General features: G+C 28.2%; 1 protein-coding gene across 1 annotated transcript in view; it reads left to right on the forward strand.

Annotated features, from left to right (window-relative positions):
- The first annotated feature begins 17914 nt into the window (after window positions 1-17914).
- LOC113385751 (homeotic protein ocelliless-like) overlaps window positions 17915-19165 on the forward strand; it is a 44266-nt gene continuing 43015 nt past the window's right edge. Inside the window, exon 1 of the mRNA XM_026623589.1 lies at window positions 17915-18221. Coding sequence (XP_026479374.1) covers window positions 17915-18221 — 307 coding nt within the window. The remainder of the gene's footprint in view (window positions 18222-19165) is intronic.

The following is a 19165-nucleotide window of genomic DNA, read 5'->3' on the forward strand; positions in this document are numbered from 1 at the left end:
ATTTTTCAGCTTATTTTTCATTCTAAGAGTTGTTTAAATATTATACGTGTTATAGACAATTGTACTAGTACTGCTTTTGTGAATATTTCATAATATCACAAAGATTAACTACATATTATTTACAACAATCCCACAAGGACATTCAGTAAATCAAATTGGCAATTACAGTTACTGTAAATGACACATTTATGTAAAAACAGAAACAATGCACTGTTTCATTTATGCTCAGTAATAAGAAAAAAATACATAAAAGTTACATTCAAAGTCACTATATATTTTTCGTGTTGCCAAATTTTTATCTAAGTAGTCGTACAATTTGATCTATCAGCCTAGTCTTACTTTTCATAGGACTCGCTTGTTTCTTCTGCAAAACATGATCACTTATTTGTTATTAAATATTTTATTCATAATTTTTGCACTACAAATCGATAAAAAAATTCAAACATTGCATGTGGAATTTAAGTCTTGGCAGGCGATTGATTGATTAGACTTTATTAGAGAGCTTTATATTCCCTATATATCAGCTTTTTTATTTAAAAAATTAACGCTGTGCAGCTATTAAATATACTTAAATAACAAAGTAAGTTTACTTTAATTAATTATTATGAATAAAGCTTGATAAGAGTCTGAAATAATATTTTTTATTATTGATTACGGATTGCTTTTAAATTGCTTATGACACACTCCATCATAAAACAAAATGCTAAAAAGATAAGTTCAGTATAGGCTCAATTATTTACTCTGAATTGAATTACTTGGACGATCTTTTATTGGTTGAAATCAGGACTTTACTTTTCACTTTTATCACACCATTGAACTGTAAAAAGTATGTCGGTTAAGTATTAAATAAATCGATTTCATTCATGCACATCAAAGCTTTCAACGAAATTAGAGCACATAAAAGTATCATTCGAGAATTAGGAAAAGTGTTCACAGCTTTTCGAAAAATGAGTAAAATTCTGAAAAATGTATGAACAAATGATTTTCTGTTAGAGTTACAAAAATCTAAACTTAAGCTTTGGAGAATAAATATACCAACTGTTTCTATTATATCCAATTCATCAATATTTTTTCCTATAAAATATGAATGCTAAAACTAAATTGATTTAAGCAATTCTATAATAAAAGTCGAGTAAAACTGCAAATTTATTTTCATCTATCTTATGATAAAATTATGTTGAATTCTTGGGATTTATTAAAAATATTGAATAATATAATAAATACTGAAAAGGCGGATTGGCATAAAGTTGTTTTTTATAAATTAGTAAATAACAATAATGTTTAAATTTGATTGTTTTTTATTTATTTATACATAATTATATATTGCATTTACCAATTAAGTATTTAAACTGTTGAAAATTATTTACCTGATAACTTTTGACAAAATTTGAAATCGAAATTATTTTAGGGACCATCGATTTATATTTTACATATTTGATAATTGCAGTAAGAATAACGAAACGATAATTAAAAATAAAATATCAAGTCTTGAATATTTGCAACATTCCTTCAAACTGAATCAAATATTACATCGTACATATGCCGTCAAATTTATCAACCAAATATACCTGTTAAAAACAACCCCTTTCATCAAACTTGACTTGAAAGAAAAATTCTTTGGAATTCTCAGTTTCATCCCACCGAAAAGTCAACACCATACCGCTATATTTTCCACATCATAAAGACCAAAATTTATAATTATGAGGAATTATACAAGAAATCATGAACCAGCAGTCAAAATTTGAATATTTACCTGGATGATGTCTATTCAAGCCATTGTGTCGTTTACCGTAACAGTGCAATTTTGGTTTATTATCTCTGAAAAGTCAATTCGTAGGTAGTCTGATGACAATGAAAATGATCTCAAATAGTTGACTTTGGGATTATGTAAAAGAACTCATGCAGCGCTAGGACATATGTCCTTATTTTAGCCGGAGATCGAGAACAACTTCATACAAAAGGCGTCTCATCTAATGGCAAGTTACCAAAAATTGTAATCATAAAACAAAAAAAACTATCTGAAAATATAACTATATATATATATATATATATATATATATATATAACTTTGACACAAATATTATCTAAGTAAGATTTTTATAACTATTTATGGAAGCTACTGTGCTCCGGAATTCCACACTGAGATCTAATACCTTTATTGTCCATTTATAAGTCTGTACTATCCAAAGAATCCAAACTTTTAGCATTGTGAAACTTATAAAAATATTATAAAGTTTTTAGTTTTATATTATATTATTCTTGCTATATAAATGTTATTTCTCAATGAATTTGTTACAATATACAATAAATGCTGAAGTTATCCAAAAAACGTGTTACAATTGTAAATTGCGAGTAACAATTGTAAATGGGATTAATTTCAAGAGCTTGATTTATAAGAACAATATAAATACAAATTTGAAAATTTGTTGAATAAAACACAAAATTTTATGTAATAATTCTATTTCGCAATATTGAACATATAATAGTACTAATTAATTGCATCACAAAAGTTGATTTTTTGCTGCTTTTGTACATGCAGTTATGAATATCTGAATTACCGAAAGAATCTTATAAAGATAAGAAAGATTTATTGGAACCTCAACTAGATTCATAGCTTTGGAGTTAGAATAATTACCAATAATAGTCCTTTAATGTGCAGACCGAGGATATCTAGGCAAATATCACTTGCGACTTTGAGTTAAGTGAAAATTATATTGTCATCGTTTTGGTGGATACCAGGTTTTCTCCTGTTCAATTGATGTTAAACAAAATTGTTTCGATTTTAAAAACCTTGTCTTATGTAAAATTCTAATTTTAAGTGTGACGTAAAAAATTGTCATAATACTTGAGATGCGGTTAAATTGTTCAGTTGGATTCTTTATCTTCAAGCTGTTTGTTTCTGTAATTTAAAAAACTGAATTAACCCTTTCCACGCTATTTTTTTCTATATTGAACATTGTTTTTAATGTTAAAGGCGTGCATGTAAAGTATATTTATAAATATTATAGTATTTGCTAGTGAGAAAATTAGAAAATTGAAAATAATTGCTATACCAATGATCGATTTAGGAATCAAAATTAATATAAAATTGGTATGAAGTCTCTTTCAGTTTTGATAACTATGTTGGCATAATATAAATATTTGAAAATCGATTTTTTATTACATATATATATATATATATATATATATATATATATATATATATATATTTGGCTTCTTATTTTCAAACTGGCCATATACATCGCTTACATATGAGTAATTTCGTATTTTAAATTGTATTTTACACTTATCTAAAATACTGTGCATCATTTTGTAATGTTCAATATTTGACTAAATTAATTTGAATAAATACTCAACTGTTGTTATCAAACTACAAATATATGTATGCAATATTATGTAAAAGTATGCATAAAAAGTTAAGAACTAATTATTTTTTAAAAAAAAATCGAAATTGTTGTTTTTTCAATAATAGTATTTCGAAAACAGATTACTACAGGTTGGAAACCGCCGAATTATAATTTTTGGAATATAATAAAACAATGTTTCTAAAGACTCCAAATCAATTCCACATTCGCACATTTTTCAAAATATTTAACAAAAATTATTTCACGAATATTATAAACCAAAAAGTGCACTTTAAAGAGTAATCTATTTACAGTTTAGATAGAAAACCGATTTATAAATCGCCTGCTGCCCAGAATAAAAAATTTAAGCTTATTCAATCGATGCGAATGATAAATAGCAGTATAGTACCTACGGATGAATTGGGGACGACATGTGATTTCATAATGAGAGTAAAATGTTTATCTTTTTCCTCGCTATTAAACTTGCTACGTCGACTTTTAATCAGCTTAACTTAATCCAGTTTCTGTGCAGCACTTGATATAAGTCAAAAACGAAATTGTATCTTTATGCTATATATATTTAAGAAACGCTACAATGCCAATATCCGGTTTAATACCTTGCAAGGTTAAATTAATATTATGTAATTCCGAGGTTGTTTGTTCGGACATGTGGATAATGGATTTGTAAACAAATGAACTTGTTGTTTGTAATACAATTTGTAAACATTGTAAGTATGATTATTAAACCGCTTGCCACTTCTATTTTGTGAATATAAGAAGATTGGCGACAATGAGATGTACAGTCAGGCAATTATCAAAAATTGCTTGACCCAAAATCTACAATTGCTAGTTTTTTCAAACTTATTAGCAATTATCTTACAATCTTAGCTTGATTTTTCATACTTAACCTATCTCGAGAAAACACCTAATAAATTCATTATCTTTTTGAGCTTATTTTTTATACGAGCAGAACTACTATAAGGTTGTATAGTAGTAAGGTTGGTAATTGGTATAAATTCGTTATATTAAATTTTTAGTCATTTAATGGAAACGTGCTAAAATATTAGAAATGACCATCTATATATATATAATATTTTAGCACGTTTTCATTAAATGACTAAAAATTTAATAAAACGATTTTATAAAACCTAATGGAAAAATACCAAATTATCTACAACATATCCGAATATTCAAATTACTAATAATTTTGCTAATTAGTATAATACAAATTTTACCAAAGAAAGTAAATGAGTATTGTTTGTTATGCCTGCTATATATATAACAAGTAGAATGAAACTATATAGATTAGTAAAGCTGATTAATTACGAATATCAGATTAACACGTTAAACGCCATGTCAGCCATATGTGTATGAGGCTAAAAAGTTCTAAATGGGCCATGTCAGACATATAGGTGTGACATAAAAAATAGTGTTTCCAGGAATTTTGCCAAAAAAAATTCTCCATTTTTTTTATTGATACATAAAGTTTCCTTGACTCATTTTTAACAAAATTTTCTAATAAAGTTATCATGGAAATGTGAAAAATTTTCTGGTAATATAGTGGCGATTACATGTTAATTGGTGTTGGAATTGCTTTGTAGTAGAATAATTTTTTTATTGACTTTTGCTATATTATTATAAAATACTATATTATCTCATTAAAAACGTTCACTGTTCATATATTTTGAAAAAAAAAATGTCATGAATTGAGTGTTGCAGAAGCTTATAGGTTTGGACTCATGAGGATTTTTGAGATTATTAATTTGATAATACATTTATTTCTTTTATATTTATTTTATTTAACAGAAATAAAAATGAAAAATTATTTTTACCAATTGCAATAAAAATCTTAGAAGCAATGAAATTTTTTTATATATTTATTTATTTTATATGTAACTATGGATATTTAATAAATTCAGCCATTCACATCTTGACACAATTAATTTACATTTCATGTGTTCATAAATTAATCTTATCATTTCAAATAAAGTTTAATACAATTTTTTTATATATGTATCAATTTTGTTGCAAGGTATCAAGTCAAGTATTTTCTGGAAAAACGAAACTTTTTTCTTGTAGTTTCTAGTACATTATTTTCTTTTGTTTCTCATAGCTTCTGCATTTCCAGAAGATATGGTTTGTTTATGGTTCTACTCCCCATTGGCACCAATATAACATTAAATGTTTTGATTTGTTTTTAGTACAATTTCATTCATAATTCATTTAATCCTTTACAACATCTATTGCATCAATTACCATAGATAGCTACAATGTGATAATCTGAAATATACCAAACACAATACAAAAATAATTCTAAATCAAAAAAGGGCGTATCTGAAATCTGAAATCTGAAATCCAAAAAGAGCATAAGTTAATCTTGAATAATCCGCAAGTCATAAAAAGAATCGAATCAGGCAAGTGATATTTCAGTCAAACTGCATTCGCAAATAATAATCATAATGATAAATAATAGACATGCATGCAGCGTAATGAATGACTTATTTACGGCGTGCGTTACGTGCCTTATCCCCTCCTAAGCGCCGCTGTATGCTAACTGGTATAATGCATACAAGACGGCTGCATAACCATTACCCGACGCTTTACCATAGCGTGGACCATGAGTGGGAACGGGATGGCAGTAGGTATCGCGCGTTCTGCGGCTCAGGTTAGGGCGTTCGAACAAAAATCAGAATTATTTTTTTCAATCCGAAGGTTCAGTCCCGCTTCGAACTTCGCGTCGTATCGATCTAGTGACGGTTTGTAAATAATATTCGTGATAAACAACGAGAATTTACTGCATTTTATTAAAATTATCGATAGTGAAAGCGTTTCGGAGTCGGTTCGTCGAATAAACTTGCAATAAGAACTGTTGTCAAAACAAAGTGTGTGTAGAAATATCTGTGTAGGGTTAAATGACATTCAAGTGCCCTTATATAGTTTAATATTGTGGACGTGGATTTTGTGCCAGTGTTGTGAATTTGTGCTTCTGGTGGTGTAAAAAACAATATACGGTAAATAATTTTTTATACAAACTTATTTCATCTAACGTATTTATATAAATTTATGTACGTATTGCATATATATATATATATATATATATATATATATATATATGTATGTATGTATGTATGTATGTATGTATATATGCATAGGTATGTATGTATATTTATGTACCATATATTTATATAAATGTATGTGCATAAACATGTATATATATGTACATATGTATGTATGTATGTATGTTTGTATACATGCACATTTATGTTATTAATTAAATTAATAAACAATTTTTATTGCTATATGTATATTTATGTATATATTTATATATATATATATATATATATATATATATATATATATATATGCATGTACATATAATTGTATATGTATGCATATGTACATATGTATGTATGTATATTTATGTATCATATATTAACATAAATTTATGTACATATAAATGTATGTTTATATAAATATATGCCATACATTTATATACATGCATGTACAAATAAATGCATATGTGTACATATAAATGCATATATATATATATATATATATACATATGTGTATGTATATTTATGTATCATATTGTTATATAAATGCATATACATATGAATATATATGTATGTATATATGTATGTATGTGTACATATGTATGTATGTATGTTTATGTACCACATATTTATATACATGCATGTACATACAAATGTATATGTATGTATGTATATACATATATACACGTGTATATTATAAATATTATTTTTTGTATCAAATTATGATTATTCCAAACTGATATATTTAAATTTGTATCGATTTTTTTATGTTTACATTCCTATAGATAAAATACTAATAATTTATATATGTATGTATGTATACATATGTATGTACGTATATTTATGTACCATATATTTATATAAATGCATATACATACAAATGTATAGGTATTTATGTATATACATATATACACGTGTATATTATGATTATTAATTTTTTGTTTCTAATTATGATTACCCTAAACTGATATTTTTTAATTTGTATCGATTTTTCCATGTTCACTTTCCTATAGATAAAATACCACGTGTACTTAATTATTTATTATCTTATAATTTTACAAGGATTCTATAACTGACATAACTTACTTTTGGAATAAATAATAGATGGTGCAATTATAAATATCTCATTTTTAACTAATCTTTACCAATTTTTACTAATTTTAACTAATATTTACTTTATATAATATCTAATTAAAAAAAAAAAGATTATTACTATTACTATTAACACCAGTGCTTCGATAGGTGCTAAATATCTGGTATTCATTAATTATTATTATTTTAATTAATAATTAATCTTCATTGCTATGATTACAATATGATGGAACACAAAATCTTTGGTAAAATAGTAATAGAGTCCAATTCAAATTATTCATTTTATATTTAATAACATTTGTAAACACATTAGTTATGTATGTATGTATTTATTTGTATGAATGTGTGAATGTATGTATATATATATCGGAATGTGAGCATGTATGTATATACATTTGTATGTATATTGTTTATATATATATACGAGATATGATTTAGTAGTTAATATTATATATATATATATATATATATATCTGGATGTATATGTATATACATTTGTATGTATGTATGAATGTGTAGTAAAATAAAAATATTCGATCTATAAAATTATGTTATGAATTAAATATTTATTTATTTATTAAATATGTTCTAACTAAAGACTGAAAATATCAGTACACATAAATGACTCTACGCATTAATATTGAGCAGTTCTTAATATGAAAATTAGCATTCGCATACATATTATTTTATTGTATATGTTTTTATGTCGTTCTCTTATCAGATGAGACAACACATCATTCGCAATATGCAAATGTTAAGTAGTAATTATCAAGTTGTTTAGTGCGTTAGTTTTTATATTCGTGCGAATATATGAATAATTAGTTTCATACGAACGTATACAGGATACATACAACTCGGATCGCCGTCACTTTTGTTAGAATAATACTTTGATATGATGTCCGTGATATGCACTGGGTTCGATGTACATGAGGTGTAATCGCAAATACTTACAATAAGCCATTCGAAAAAACATTAAAATTTAATAAAAATTAAAAAAATATCTACGATTTCTTAATTATTACTAAAACTTCTTAAAATTATAAATGTGGAACCTATAATTGTTCTACAAAGTCAAGTCAAAAACGAGAAAAATTTTCAAAGAAAAAATAGTTAGTTCTTGCTTCGGCAGAACATATGCTCTACAAAGTTAAAATTATTTTGAAAATGTTTTACAGTTTATTATATTGTACAGTGCAGAAGTAAATACTTCTTTTATTTAATATTAGCAACTATTCCATATGGAACATCAAAAAGTTTGTAGTAGTACTAAAAGGTTGCCTAAATCGAATGCCTATCCAGTGATTTGATTTTCTGGTGTGGATATCATGTAAATAATTGTGAAAAATAGATATTATTTTGCCAAAAACAATCACATTGTTCCCATCAGATAAAATCTTTAAAAGTAAAGTTTATTATCACAAGTTCTAAAAAGTATCATGTTTCACTAAAAATATATAGTCGAGCCAGTGGCTGGTCGTACCAGGTTTTTTTTTAAATAGATATATTTTGAGATCCACTTTTTGTATCTGTAAGAAATAAAGATAAATAGTTACTGCAACTATTATATATTAAGTGACAATAGTTGCACAACTGTTGTTCATTATTTCATAATTAATCGTTTTCTAGAAAAAGTGCGGCGTTACGAAATAAAATATATAAAATTTTTATGAAACCAAAATTTTTATGATCGATCTATTTTATATTACCTGTCAAAAATGACCGACTTGCACAGTTCTGTATATTGCATCGGTCTACTAGTCAGTAGTTATAATGAAAAATATATTATAATGAATAGTAACAATATTAATGTTAATAACATTGATACGATATTATTATCCTGCTTTAATTATAATAATTTAAATTTACAAAATTATAATTGCTTACAAATCGTTGTTTGCGGTAAACGTTCATTCGATTTCACTTATGCGACGCGAACAAGACCGACGGGTATGTCTGATAGTTTTATTTATTCATCTTGAATATCATTGAACTTATTTATTTTTTTAAATTAAACTATATCGAAGGCATCCGTAATGATTAATAATATTTTATGATTTTTGATATTTTACCAAAATAATTACACTATGCAAACTCAATTTTCACTATTCTCAGACATCTTCATACCAATATTTTATCTGATATTGCTGACTCGTCATAAACTTTTATACTTCTACTTTCATAAACTATTTCATTCCATCTAGAACAGCTATATTTAAAAAAAGAAAAATTATCAAATAGCACTTTTTTGCATAAAAATTTTAATGTCATTTGAATCAATGGCTTCTTATGGATATCTGTTTTTCGACTTCAGATCGAAATAAATAATTTATTGTTCAATTGCCTCTTTTGTTTAGCTATTACTAGTGTTCTTTAAGTTCTGTAAGTGTTGTATCAGTGTTCTAGTATTCTGTAAGTTCTGTTGTGATGATTATTTGATTTAATTATTCTTTAATAGGGTATTAGTGATAGCAAACTTAATGGTTAACTTTTTTTGGCATGTTTTTTTTTGACATGCTTGTTTTTTTATTAAATGGTAGCCCAATGGTCTTTTGTATTTCATTATAGATCCAATGGCCTAATTGTGATTTCATTTAACATTATGCATCAACTCCTGGAATAGCATAAATATTCCAAAGGCATTTTTATTTATTTTTACATGTTCGTGTTATATATGTTTTACCAATAGGCAAAAATATTTTAATATTTGTTGCTGCATGCTTTGAGTCCAACAAAATCGATTTAGAGTTTGATTCATACAGAAGTCTTAGATTCAATATTTTCTTTTGAGCTTATTACTCGTATCATATAAGATCTCGTCACAGCAAATTATCTTGGTCGAAATTACCATCATCAACCGAAACTCCAAAGATCATTTCAAAGAAATCGATATTGTCTATGGATCTCTGCTTGAGATCTTGCATTTCCCAAACTTTATAATAAAAGTGGTGGCTGTAAAAATCAAAGTCATTGATCTCGCGTGTCAATCTGTTTCTTAGGCATTTGAGAAATGTCACATAATAATAATCTCATGAATAGGTCATTTTCTTGAAATGTTTGTGTACAATGGTAGTAGCAACACACCCTCGACACACAAGTTCCGCAAGTCATGTCACAAGGAAAAGATATAGATCTGTTTCTCTCACAAAGAGATACTAGAGTTACGACATGAAGGAACAACAATGTTTATTTATACATACACATTTTACATCAATATACACATACATTTTTTTATTATTATACAACTTACTATATATTGTACAGTTTACATCGTGTTCTATTTAATGATTTTCTAACAAATTATTTTTTAACATACCATATATTAGCCTTTTATCTTATTTATCTCGATAACATTTCGATATTCTTTAGTATTACAATTTTCTTGTAAGGTAGTAAGGGGTACAAAGGTCCAATTTTACTTTCAGTAATTATAATGTCTAAAAAGAATTAACTACATCACAACACTTTATTCAAATATGAACTAAGTCATATCTGTTTCATTTAACTACTAATTAATCTCTCTCGAAATATTGATTAAAATTACGTAATACTGCGATGGAGGATATTAATATTTTAAAGGTCTGACTTAACTTATTAATTTCTGAAGATTTTTTGACTTTTGAATGTAATAAGTTGCTTATTGACAACCTGAAATTAAGCAGTAGTAATTCCATTTTGACTTGAGAATATAGATCCAAAATATGTTTCTAAGTGATAATAGCCCTGCCTCTACTTTAATAATATATGACACTTTTAGATATTTTTTATGACAAAAATCCTATAAAATAGAGATAAGTTAACTATTGGTCTGTTGTCTGAATGCGAAAGTTTGAGCCCAGCAGCTCATTGAAGATTAGTTCTGATAGCTGCTAAATGTAAAAAAATATATTTTAATTGGCTGATAAAAATTAAATGTTGTCAAATAAATTGTTGATATATGTGGAACTTCATATATGATAAAAAATGCAAATAATATTTACTTCAAAATCTTACACATATTCATTATGATTATTGTATCTGATTCATAAATTTATATAATATAATAAAGTTCAAGGTTGGTAACAAATTAAAATTTCTATTGTTAGACGCAGGATATCGTAAAATTGTTAATTAATCTCATATGTATCAAATCAAGCAACCCCTTCTAACGGCAATCACATCTTTGCATTTGCTTTTTGATTGTTCCGAACTCAGAATGCAGCTGCGCTTTTAAAATAGCATGTGTGTTTCCAAAGGCTCATTGTTTGATAGACAATACTATATAGCAACAAACTCTATATCGATCCTTGCATTCTCCTATACAGAAACTAAAATTTCCACTCATCCGAAGTGTAGCATCTCTATACGGCAGTTTATAGTTTAGATGTATTTATGATGTTGTATCCTTGTCCAACCAATGGTAGAGTGTAGAGGGTCCCCAGTAACGCCCCATTGGCTTGCACAACTGCTGAAGACACGCCTTCAGTAGGCCCCCCACTTTGTGATGCTCAGATTAGAAAGTTGGTGCTGCCGTGGAATATGTAATCGGTATGACTATATTCGGGATGATTGATAAATTATTTTCTTCTTTTTGTTAATAAATTTTATGGAAAACATTATAAAGTTGATGGTAATTGTTTAGCAACGTCTAAATGGAAAATGCGTGATTAAGTTGAATTTTGGATTTGTAACAATGTTTATAATATTTTGATAACTTGGGCAATTTTGTTTACTATTGAAGTGATTGAATCATTTGGTTCTTTTAATTTGTATTGTTACTAAGCAAAATTATTAATTTCATTTATATTTTATTTCATCTTCTACTAGATTATTCCCATGTGGTATAAAATAATTGTTACTAACATTAACATCAAAAGATGAATTATTAATAAATATGTTTAAGTCATGATATGAATATTTGATATTTTATTTATTATTTATTATTTATTATTTTTTCTTAATTTTTTGTACCCTGTATTTGTGTAAACTTATGAAAAAAATTATAAGAAACATCAAATGTTTGTATTATGACTTATATTTTTTTATGTAAATGTTAGTACCAATTATTTCATGTATAATACATACCTACATTTATTATTGTTCCTTAAATTTTTGTTTAAATAGTATGGAATCACCGTATATCTTTTTTATAAAAAGAGTACGACAATTGTATTTATATAAGAGCATTTATACAATTAATTAATTTTCAAATTACAGATTGAAATTGTCCGTACATAAGTATGCAAAATGTCGTAAATAATTGGTTTTGAAAAAAAAAATATGCTAGGTATAATATAATAATATACAGTACATACTCTATATAATTACATGCTTATGTTATTGGTGAAAAAATAAACCTTTTACGCGAATATAAATATGTAGAATATAATCTGATACTTCTAAATAAATTATATTTCACGTCTCAATAAATTCTCATGATCGCTATTTTTGTATCCGAAAACCGAAACCATTAATTTATTAATTTCCAACAACAAAACTAGGGAGGTGAAAAGTGGTATATGAGGCGTATTATTTACTATGAAGTGAAACCGAAACGTCTGTTCGCAAAAACCAAACTTGAGCGAAGATCGATTGTTATGAGTTTCTATTCAATGCGGGCACGTTTGTTCGCTATTGTCAAAAATTTCTAGGACTACCTTTCGTTCACGCCCGGGGCTCGAACACTAACCCCACAAAAACGCATATCAAACGCTCATTTTCTACCAATATGTTCCCTTCCCAAAACGAGACACTTTCAAACAAACAACCGTATCTGTATTCATGTAAAGCAGTTACGAATGCTGTCCAACAATATGTTAGTGCCTATTTATTTTTTTTGCCAAAAAAGTACGTGTTATTATGAATGGACCCATTTTAACGAGTTTGGGCGCTTTGCGGAATGCTTCTATTTTTAGAAGTACGTGTCAGAATTCGATAAAGATCTGTTTTTAAGGTATTCGGTATTTCCGCTTGGTGAACATTATTGATAGATGTGATGTGTTTGCTTGATTATTTTGCAATTTAGATGATGTTATTTTACACATTTCAATTAAACAAAATTGTTCGAATTATAATAAAATTGCATCGATTTTTCGTTTAATCTTGAAATTAATGCAATCAAAGGCAATGCGCTTTTTTTCTTGAATTTTTGATCATTAGAAAAAATGTAATATTTGGGAAATAAATGCTATGCATTTTTAGTTTTCAAAAGTATTCATGATTGATAAAATTTTTTATTTTGATCCATTTGAGTTTAACAAGCTCGTGAACAGTAGAAGATAGTTAGCAAGATGAAAAAAATTCATTAGCAATAAAAATTACTCATTTTATTTTTAAATTTGTTGTGTCATCCAAAATTTGATTAAACACCGTATATAAGGGTAGTCAGATCATTATATTTATACGATGAATGCTATAGCATCCACGTTTCTATTTTACGCAATGTGCTTGTCCAAGCTAATTTATGACTACGAAAAAAAATAATACGAAAATACTAAAAGAATCAGTTAGTTATTACCTTCATAGGCTAAGTAAGGTTATACAAAATTAAATTCAAAATAACTATAATTAATTTAAAATTTGAACACCTTTCATGTCATTCTGCATCACAATGAAAATGAATGCTATAGCATTTACTTTGCGGACTTGTTGACAGTAAATATTATTTTGTTTAATTTATTTCCAAAATGTATGAACTGAAGTGAAGTAGTTAAATCGCCTAAATTCACAATTTAGTGTGAAATACTTATGTTTTAAAGTTATGTTACTTGCGTTGCTAAAGTTAATTCATATATTATACTAAAACGTTTTCTATCCTCGTCAGAAATATGTATAGCTTAATATCCATAATAGGTTTAGATACGCAGGAAACACAAAAGGAGTCATGAATGAAAACCGAATGAACTTTTAAAACTGTCATTGTCAAATTTGAGACGCCTCATCCGATCTCTCATTTGATTTTCAAATCTTCATAAATGGCATTTGAGCCTGTATTTGTTTTTATTTTGATATTCGTTTTTTGTTCTGCTTTTCATCTCTCATTGATTTATTGAATTATATATACTGTGTTTATAGAGTACCGTGTCTTGTCGTTTTGTTCTTCTTAGCGGGATGTGCCCATCACCCCGAGAATCGAGAAAGCACAAGGCGTCATCCCGCCACGTCAATTGGATTTGTGTCAGGAATTGACAAGATCATGGTGGTCGCGCGGATATAACGCCGACGCTATAACACTATAACGCGATCGACGACTATTCAAGATTCTTTACAACAAAAACAAAGTATTCATTCTGCAAGATTTCTTGTTTTGAGCTTGATAATGTGCTCTCGGTCAACGTATATAATATATATATATATATATATATATATATATATATATATATAGGCACCCCTTTCCCCCACGAGCATATAATTCGTTCCGAAACTTCCCTCGCATGGCAAATTGCTCGTACCTCGAAGCAATTTTTTCCATATAAAATAAAACATAGCATATTACTAAATAAAAAATGATTAAATTATCATTATACTGGTTTTTATGTTTAAAAAACTATCCAATGAGCATTATTTATTATACTAATTATATTATCGCGAAAATGAGTTAGAAGTTTTACCAAATAATTCTGATGTTTATTCAAAAAGTTTTTAACTTTGTCCCCCAGTGCACAAACAATGCACAGTTAATATTAACAAATTGAAATTTTTAACTTTAATAAATAAAATAATTTACTTTAGCTATTTGTATGATTGTTAAAGGCGATTTCACATACAAAAATCCTTGTTACAATTTATATTAGATGAATCTGTTTCATTCGCACCCCAAAAATTCACGTAATGCCTCTCACTCGCACGTATCTCGAACTTTGCTCGTATGAGGAAGCAAATGAGCCGTTTTCTAACTTCCCGTAGGGTAAGTTATAGTAATCGCAAAAAAATCGAAAATGAAAATTTTTATATATCTTTACGTTTCAGAGGTTTCTGAACATTTTGGCATACCTTAGAAAAAATGGATGTATGTGTGTGTGTGTGTGTGTGTGTGTGTGTGGGTGTGTGTGTGTGTGTGCGTGTGTGTATGTATGTGCGGATACAAATTTTCGTCGACGATTTCGGGAACACGGATCAACCGATTTGAATTATTCAAAAAACATTCGATTCGTATTGATAAGGAGACGTGCTGATTAGTTTTTGGCGAAGGCAAGTCTAGCCGTTTCGGAAATACGGGGCAAAAAGTACCGGAAACGGTAACTCAGTTTTTAAGAGAACGGAGCGTCCGATTTTAATAATTTAAAAAACATTTTACTTGTATTGACAAGATAAAGAATTGATCAAATTTTCATAAAGGCAGGTCTAGCGGTTTCGGAGATCTAACAAAAAAAGTAAAAAAAAATGCCATTTGGCGGTCAAAAAATGATCATTAGACATATGCACATCAAATTTTTAGATATTTTATAGAGATTTTAACAATAAGTATAAATTTTGTTTGTTTTCCTATGGGTTCCGTATCTATGTTTACCCGTTAGACAGCGACGCCGCGCATACGCGCTTTATATTTTGTCTCTATGCAGTTAAAGCAGTGCGATTGCTTTGAAAAACAAGTTCAGATCTTCCAAAGTATGTCAAAATAAAGAAAACATTTTTATTTTCAAAAAAAAAAAATTAAAAAATTTTTTTTTTTTAAAAAAAAATTTAAAAAAAAAAAAGAATTTTTTGTCCAATTTATAGTTTGTCAAAAATCTTATTTTTTCGAAGTAACATTTTTACAAAAATGTTAATTGTTTTTAAAAAAAATAATAATTTTTGGTACGGGAAGTTCCAGCAATTTGCCTTAAGGCACGATGCCCTAATTGCCTTAAGACAGAATTCCACTTACAGCTAGTTGGCGACTCTTATCTCGAATTTCAGTCATATGACGAGGCGCTCGTAATGCGCGGTACCACTGTGTGTATATATATAATTCAATTTTTAAAGATAATTGCGACCAACTCTCCGCAAATTAGAAATACACAAACAATTTAATGTAACTTTAACACTTTCGGGGCGGCACCGATTTCAAAACAATCTCTTGTACCGGCTGTAAACTTGATTTCATTGTGTATGTTATGCAATTTGTTTATATATAATATGATAAAAATTGGTGGTCAATGAAGGACATACATTTATAATATAAATTTATTTTTGATCATTTTATAAAGAATGGTGACGTTCAAAACAAATTCCAAAATGCATAGCTGGTTGATTTTGACATGTTTTACAATAAAATGTTGTTCGCCGCCTCCCTCCTGGTGCTTTTTCGTTAGAACAGACAATACAATCCCTTTTTCTTTCACTCGCATTTAGAATATTCCACTGATTAGTCAGTATATTTATTCATTTTTTTGCTGCCATAATGGTTTGTTTTTTCTATTATATTGTCTAATAATTCATTTGTAAAATATAAAGTAAAATAATCTATTGGATGTCTTATATTGCTTGGTATTTGTAGTCGGGGTATTTGTTGATCAATGTCAAACTCGATTATTGAAGGAGAATCGGCACATTTGCTAATGTCGTTCCGCTCTTCATTTAATTTGTCGAACTTCTACTTTTTGTTGGTTGGATAATATAATCATAACATTCATCACTATCATCGGTGCGAATAGTAAATTTGTAAAACTTGTCTGTATGAATGTCTATTTGAAACTCATCTTCACCACTGCTTAATTCACAAAATTTACCAGTCGTTTTGCCATATTTAAAAGCGCTCGGTCGTTTTAAATATTAAAAAAAAACTATATAGCAAAGAAAAAGGCTAAAAGTACTACTAAAATAACTTTAATATTTTCAAAATACAATACTGTTTATCACTGATATATGTAATTTATTCAACTTTTCGATGCAAACTGAGTCATTGTTTATAAAATAGCCTGTGCCTAACAGAGTATGTTTGTCCACTGAGGTGGACAGCCGTCCCCAAAGTGTTAACTCATAACTATATACATATACATGCAACTCTAAAAATGTGTATCAATTGGGAATAATAGGTGAATTTTCAAATGATCATAAGAAGATAATCATAATAATTTCTAGGTTTTCTTTGCATACTTTTCTCCTGCAATTATATAATTCATTGGCAATCTTGTGATTATTTTCGAATTATTATTTTGAGTATTATTGTTATTATGTATTTTGTCATTAACCCGTATTCATTTTTATTTGCAGTAAAACAAGTAAGTCGACGTAGACGATCAGCAATGGACTCATGTTCAAAGTCAACATTATAAGAAGTCTATGCAAATGCTAAGATTCGTAATAAAACTGCGGCGTGAATGACGTAGCAGAAAACGAAAAAGAAAACAACATCATTGTCGTTTGACCCGTAGAGAAGCACAGTGAAGAGTCGTTCACTGTCCCCGTGAACCGCGCCCGAGCTTTATACCGGCCGGCATCATTCTGTCTCGCTACTTATCGCCCGGCATGGCGGGCTACCTGAAGACGGCGAGCGTAGACTCATCGGCGGGCGGCGGTCTGGGCGGCGGCGTCACGGCTGGCGGCGTAGTCGGCGCTACTGGCGGTGGCGGTGGTGCGGCCACGGGCGGTTACCCGCACCACGCACATCACCATCATGCGGCTGTCGCTCATCATCACCATGCTGCGGCAGCAGCTGCAGCGGCGGCACATCACCACCATCATCACGCGGCTGTCGCTCACCACGGGCCACTTGGTATGCCGCTACCTCCATTCGGGTTACCGCACGGACTGGACGCGGTGGGATTTCCTCAAGGTCAGTGAGATAATTATTATAGTTAGTTAGTTTAGTTTTATAAGTTTTTTTATATTTCATTTCAAATTTCAATACATTATATGGACATTGTGACTTCCAAACTATGTACATATATCGATTTGATAACAATACATTAAATTAAATTAAGTTTGTGTATTCTATACGCATTACACTTATATATATTCAAAATTTCAAAATATACTAAATTAAAATCTTGGTAAAAAAATATCAACAAAAAACCAACTCTTTATAATATTAAGGGCAAACACGAACACAAAAGTTAATAAATAACTAAGTCACAATAATAAAATAAAATTATTATAGTATGAATGCATTTAGTTAGATTTTACACCTACAACTGCGTCAGAGAATTTAGTTGTCATCCTACAATTCGTAATACTTTCGGAAAATAAAAATATCTTTACGGTTCAATAAAGTGATAATTTAGAATTGTTGCCAATATGTATTATAATTTAATCTTATAGTTAATAATCGTTTGTTTACATAATTCGGCGTTAATGAAATCTATTAAATTCGGTAATTCTTAATTTAAATAATTGGGCACAAAATGAAGTTTATAAATACATACCTATCATAATACTTCATCGTATTTGGTATGATACCTACCATCTTATAGATTTTTCAATTGTTTTATTAAATAACTACTAGTAACAATGGGTAATTATTAATATCTCTTAAATACGCAAATCTGCTCTACATAATTCACAAACCGATTACCACATTTTATCAATTAAATTAACACTATTAAATAGCACACGTTCTGCTATTAATCACAAACCAATTATATATGTATGAAAGTTTTTTTGTGGAACAAAAATTTTTTTTTAATTAACTGATAATAGATGAATTTTCAGTGTAGTAATAAATGTAACTACAATAAAATTCAATTCTGCTGGTTTTCATATAGTTTGTACAAAACAAAG

Source organism: Ctenocephalides felis, unplaced genomic scaffold (assembly GCF_003426905.1).
Source record: "Ctenocephalides felis isolate EL2017-DRISC unplaced genomic scaffold, ASM342690v1 CF-g0.4_SCAFFOLD_03571, whole genome shotgun sequence".
Taxonomy (NCBI): domain Eukaryota; kingdom Metazoa; phylum Arthropoda; class Insecta; order Siphonaptera; family Pulicidae; genus Ctenocephalides; species Ctenocephalides felis.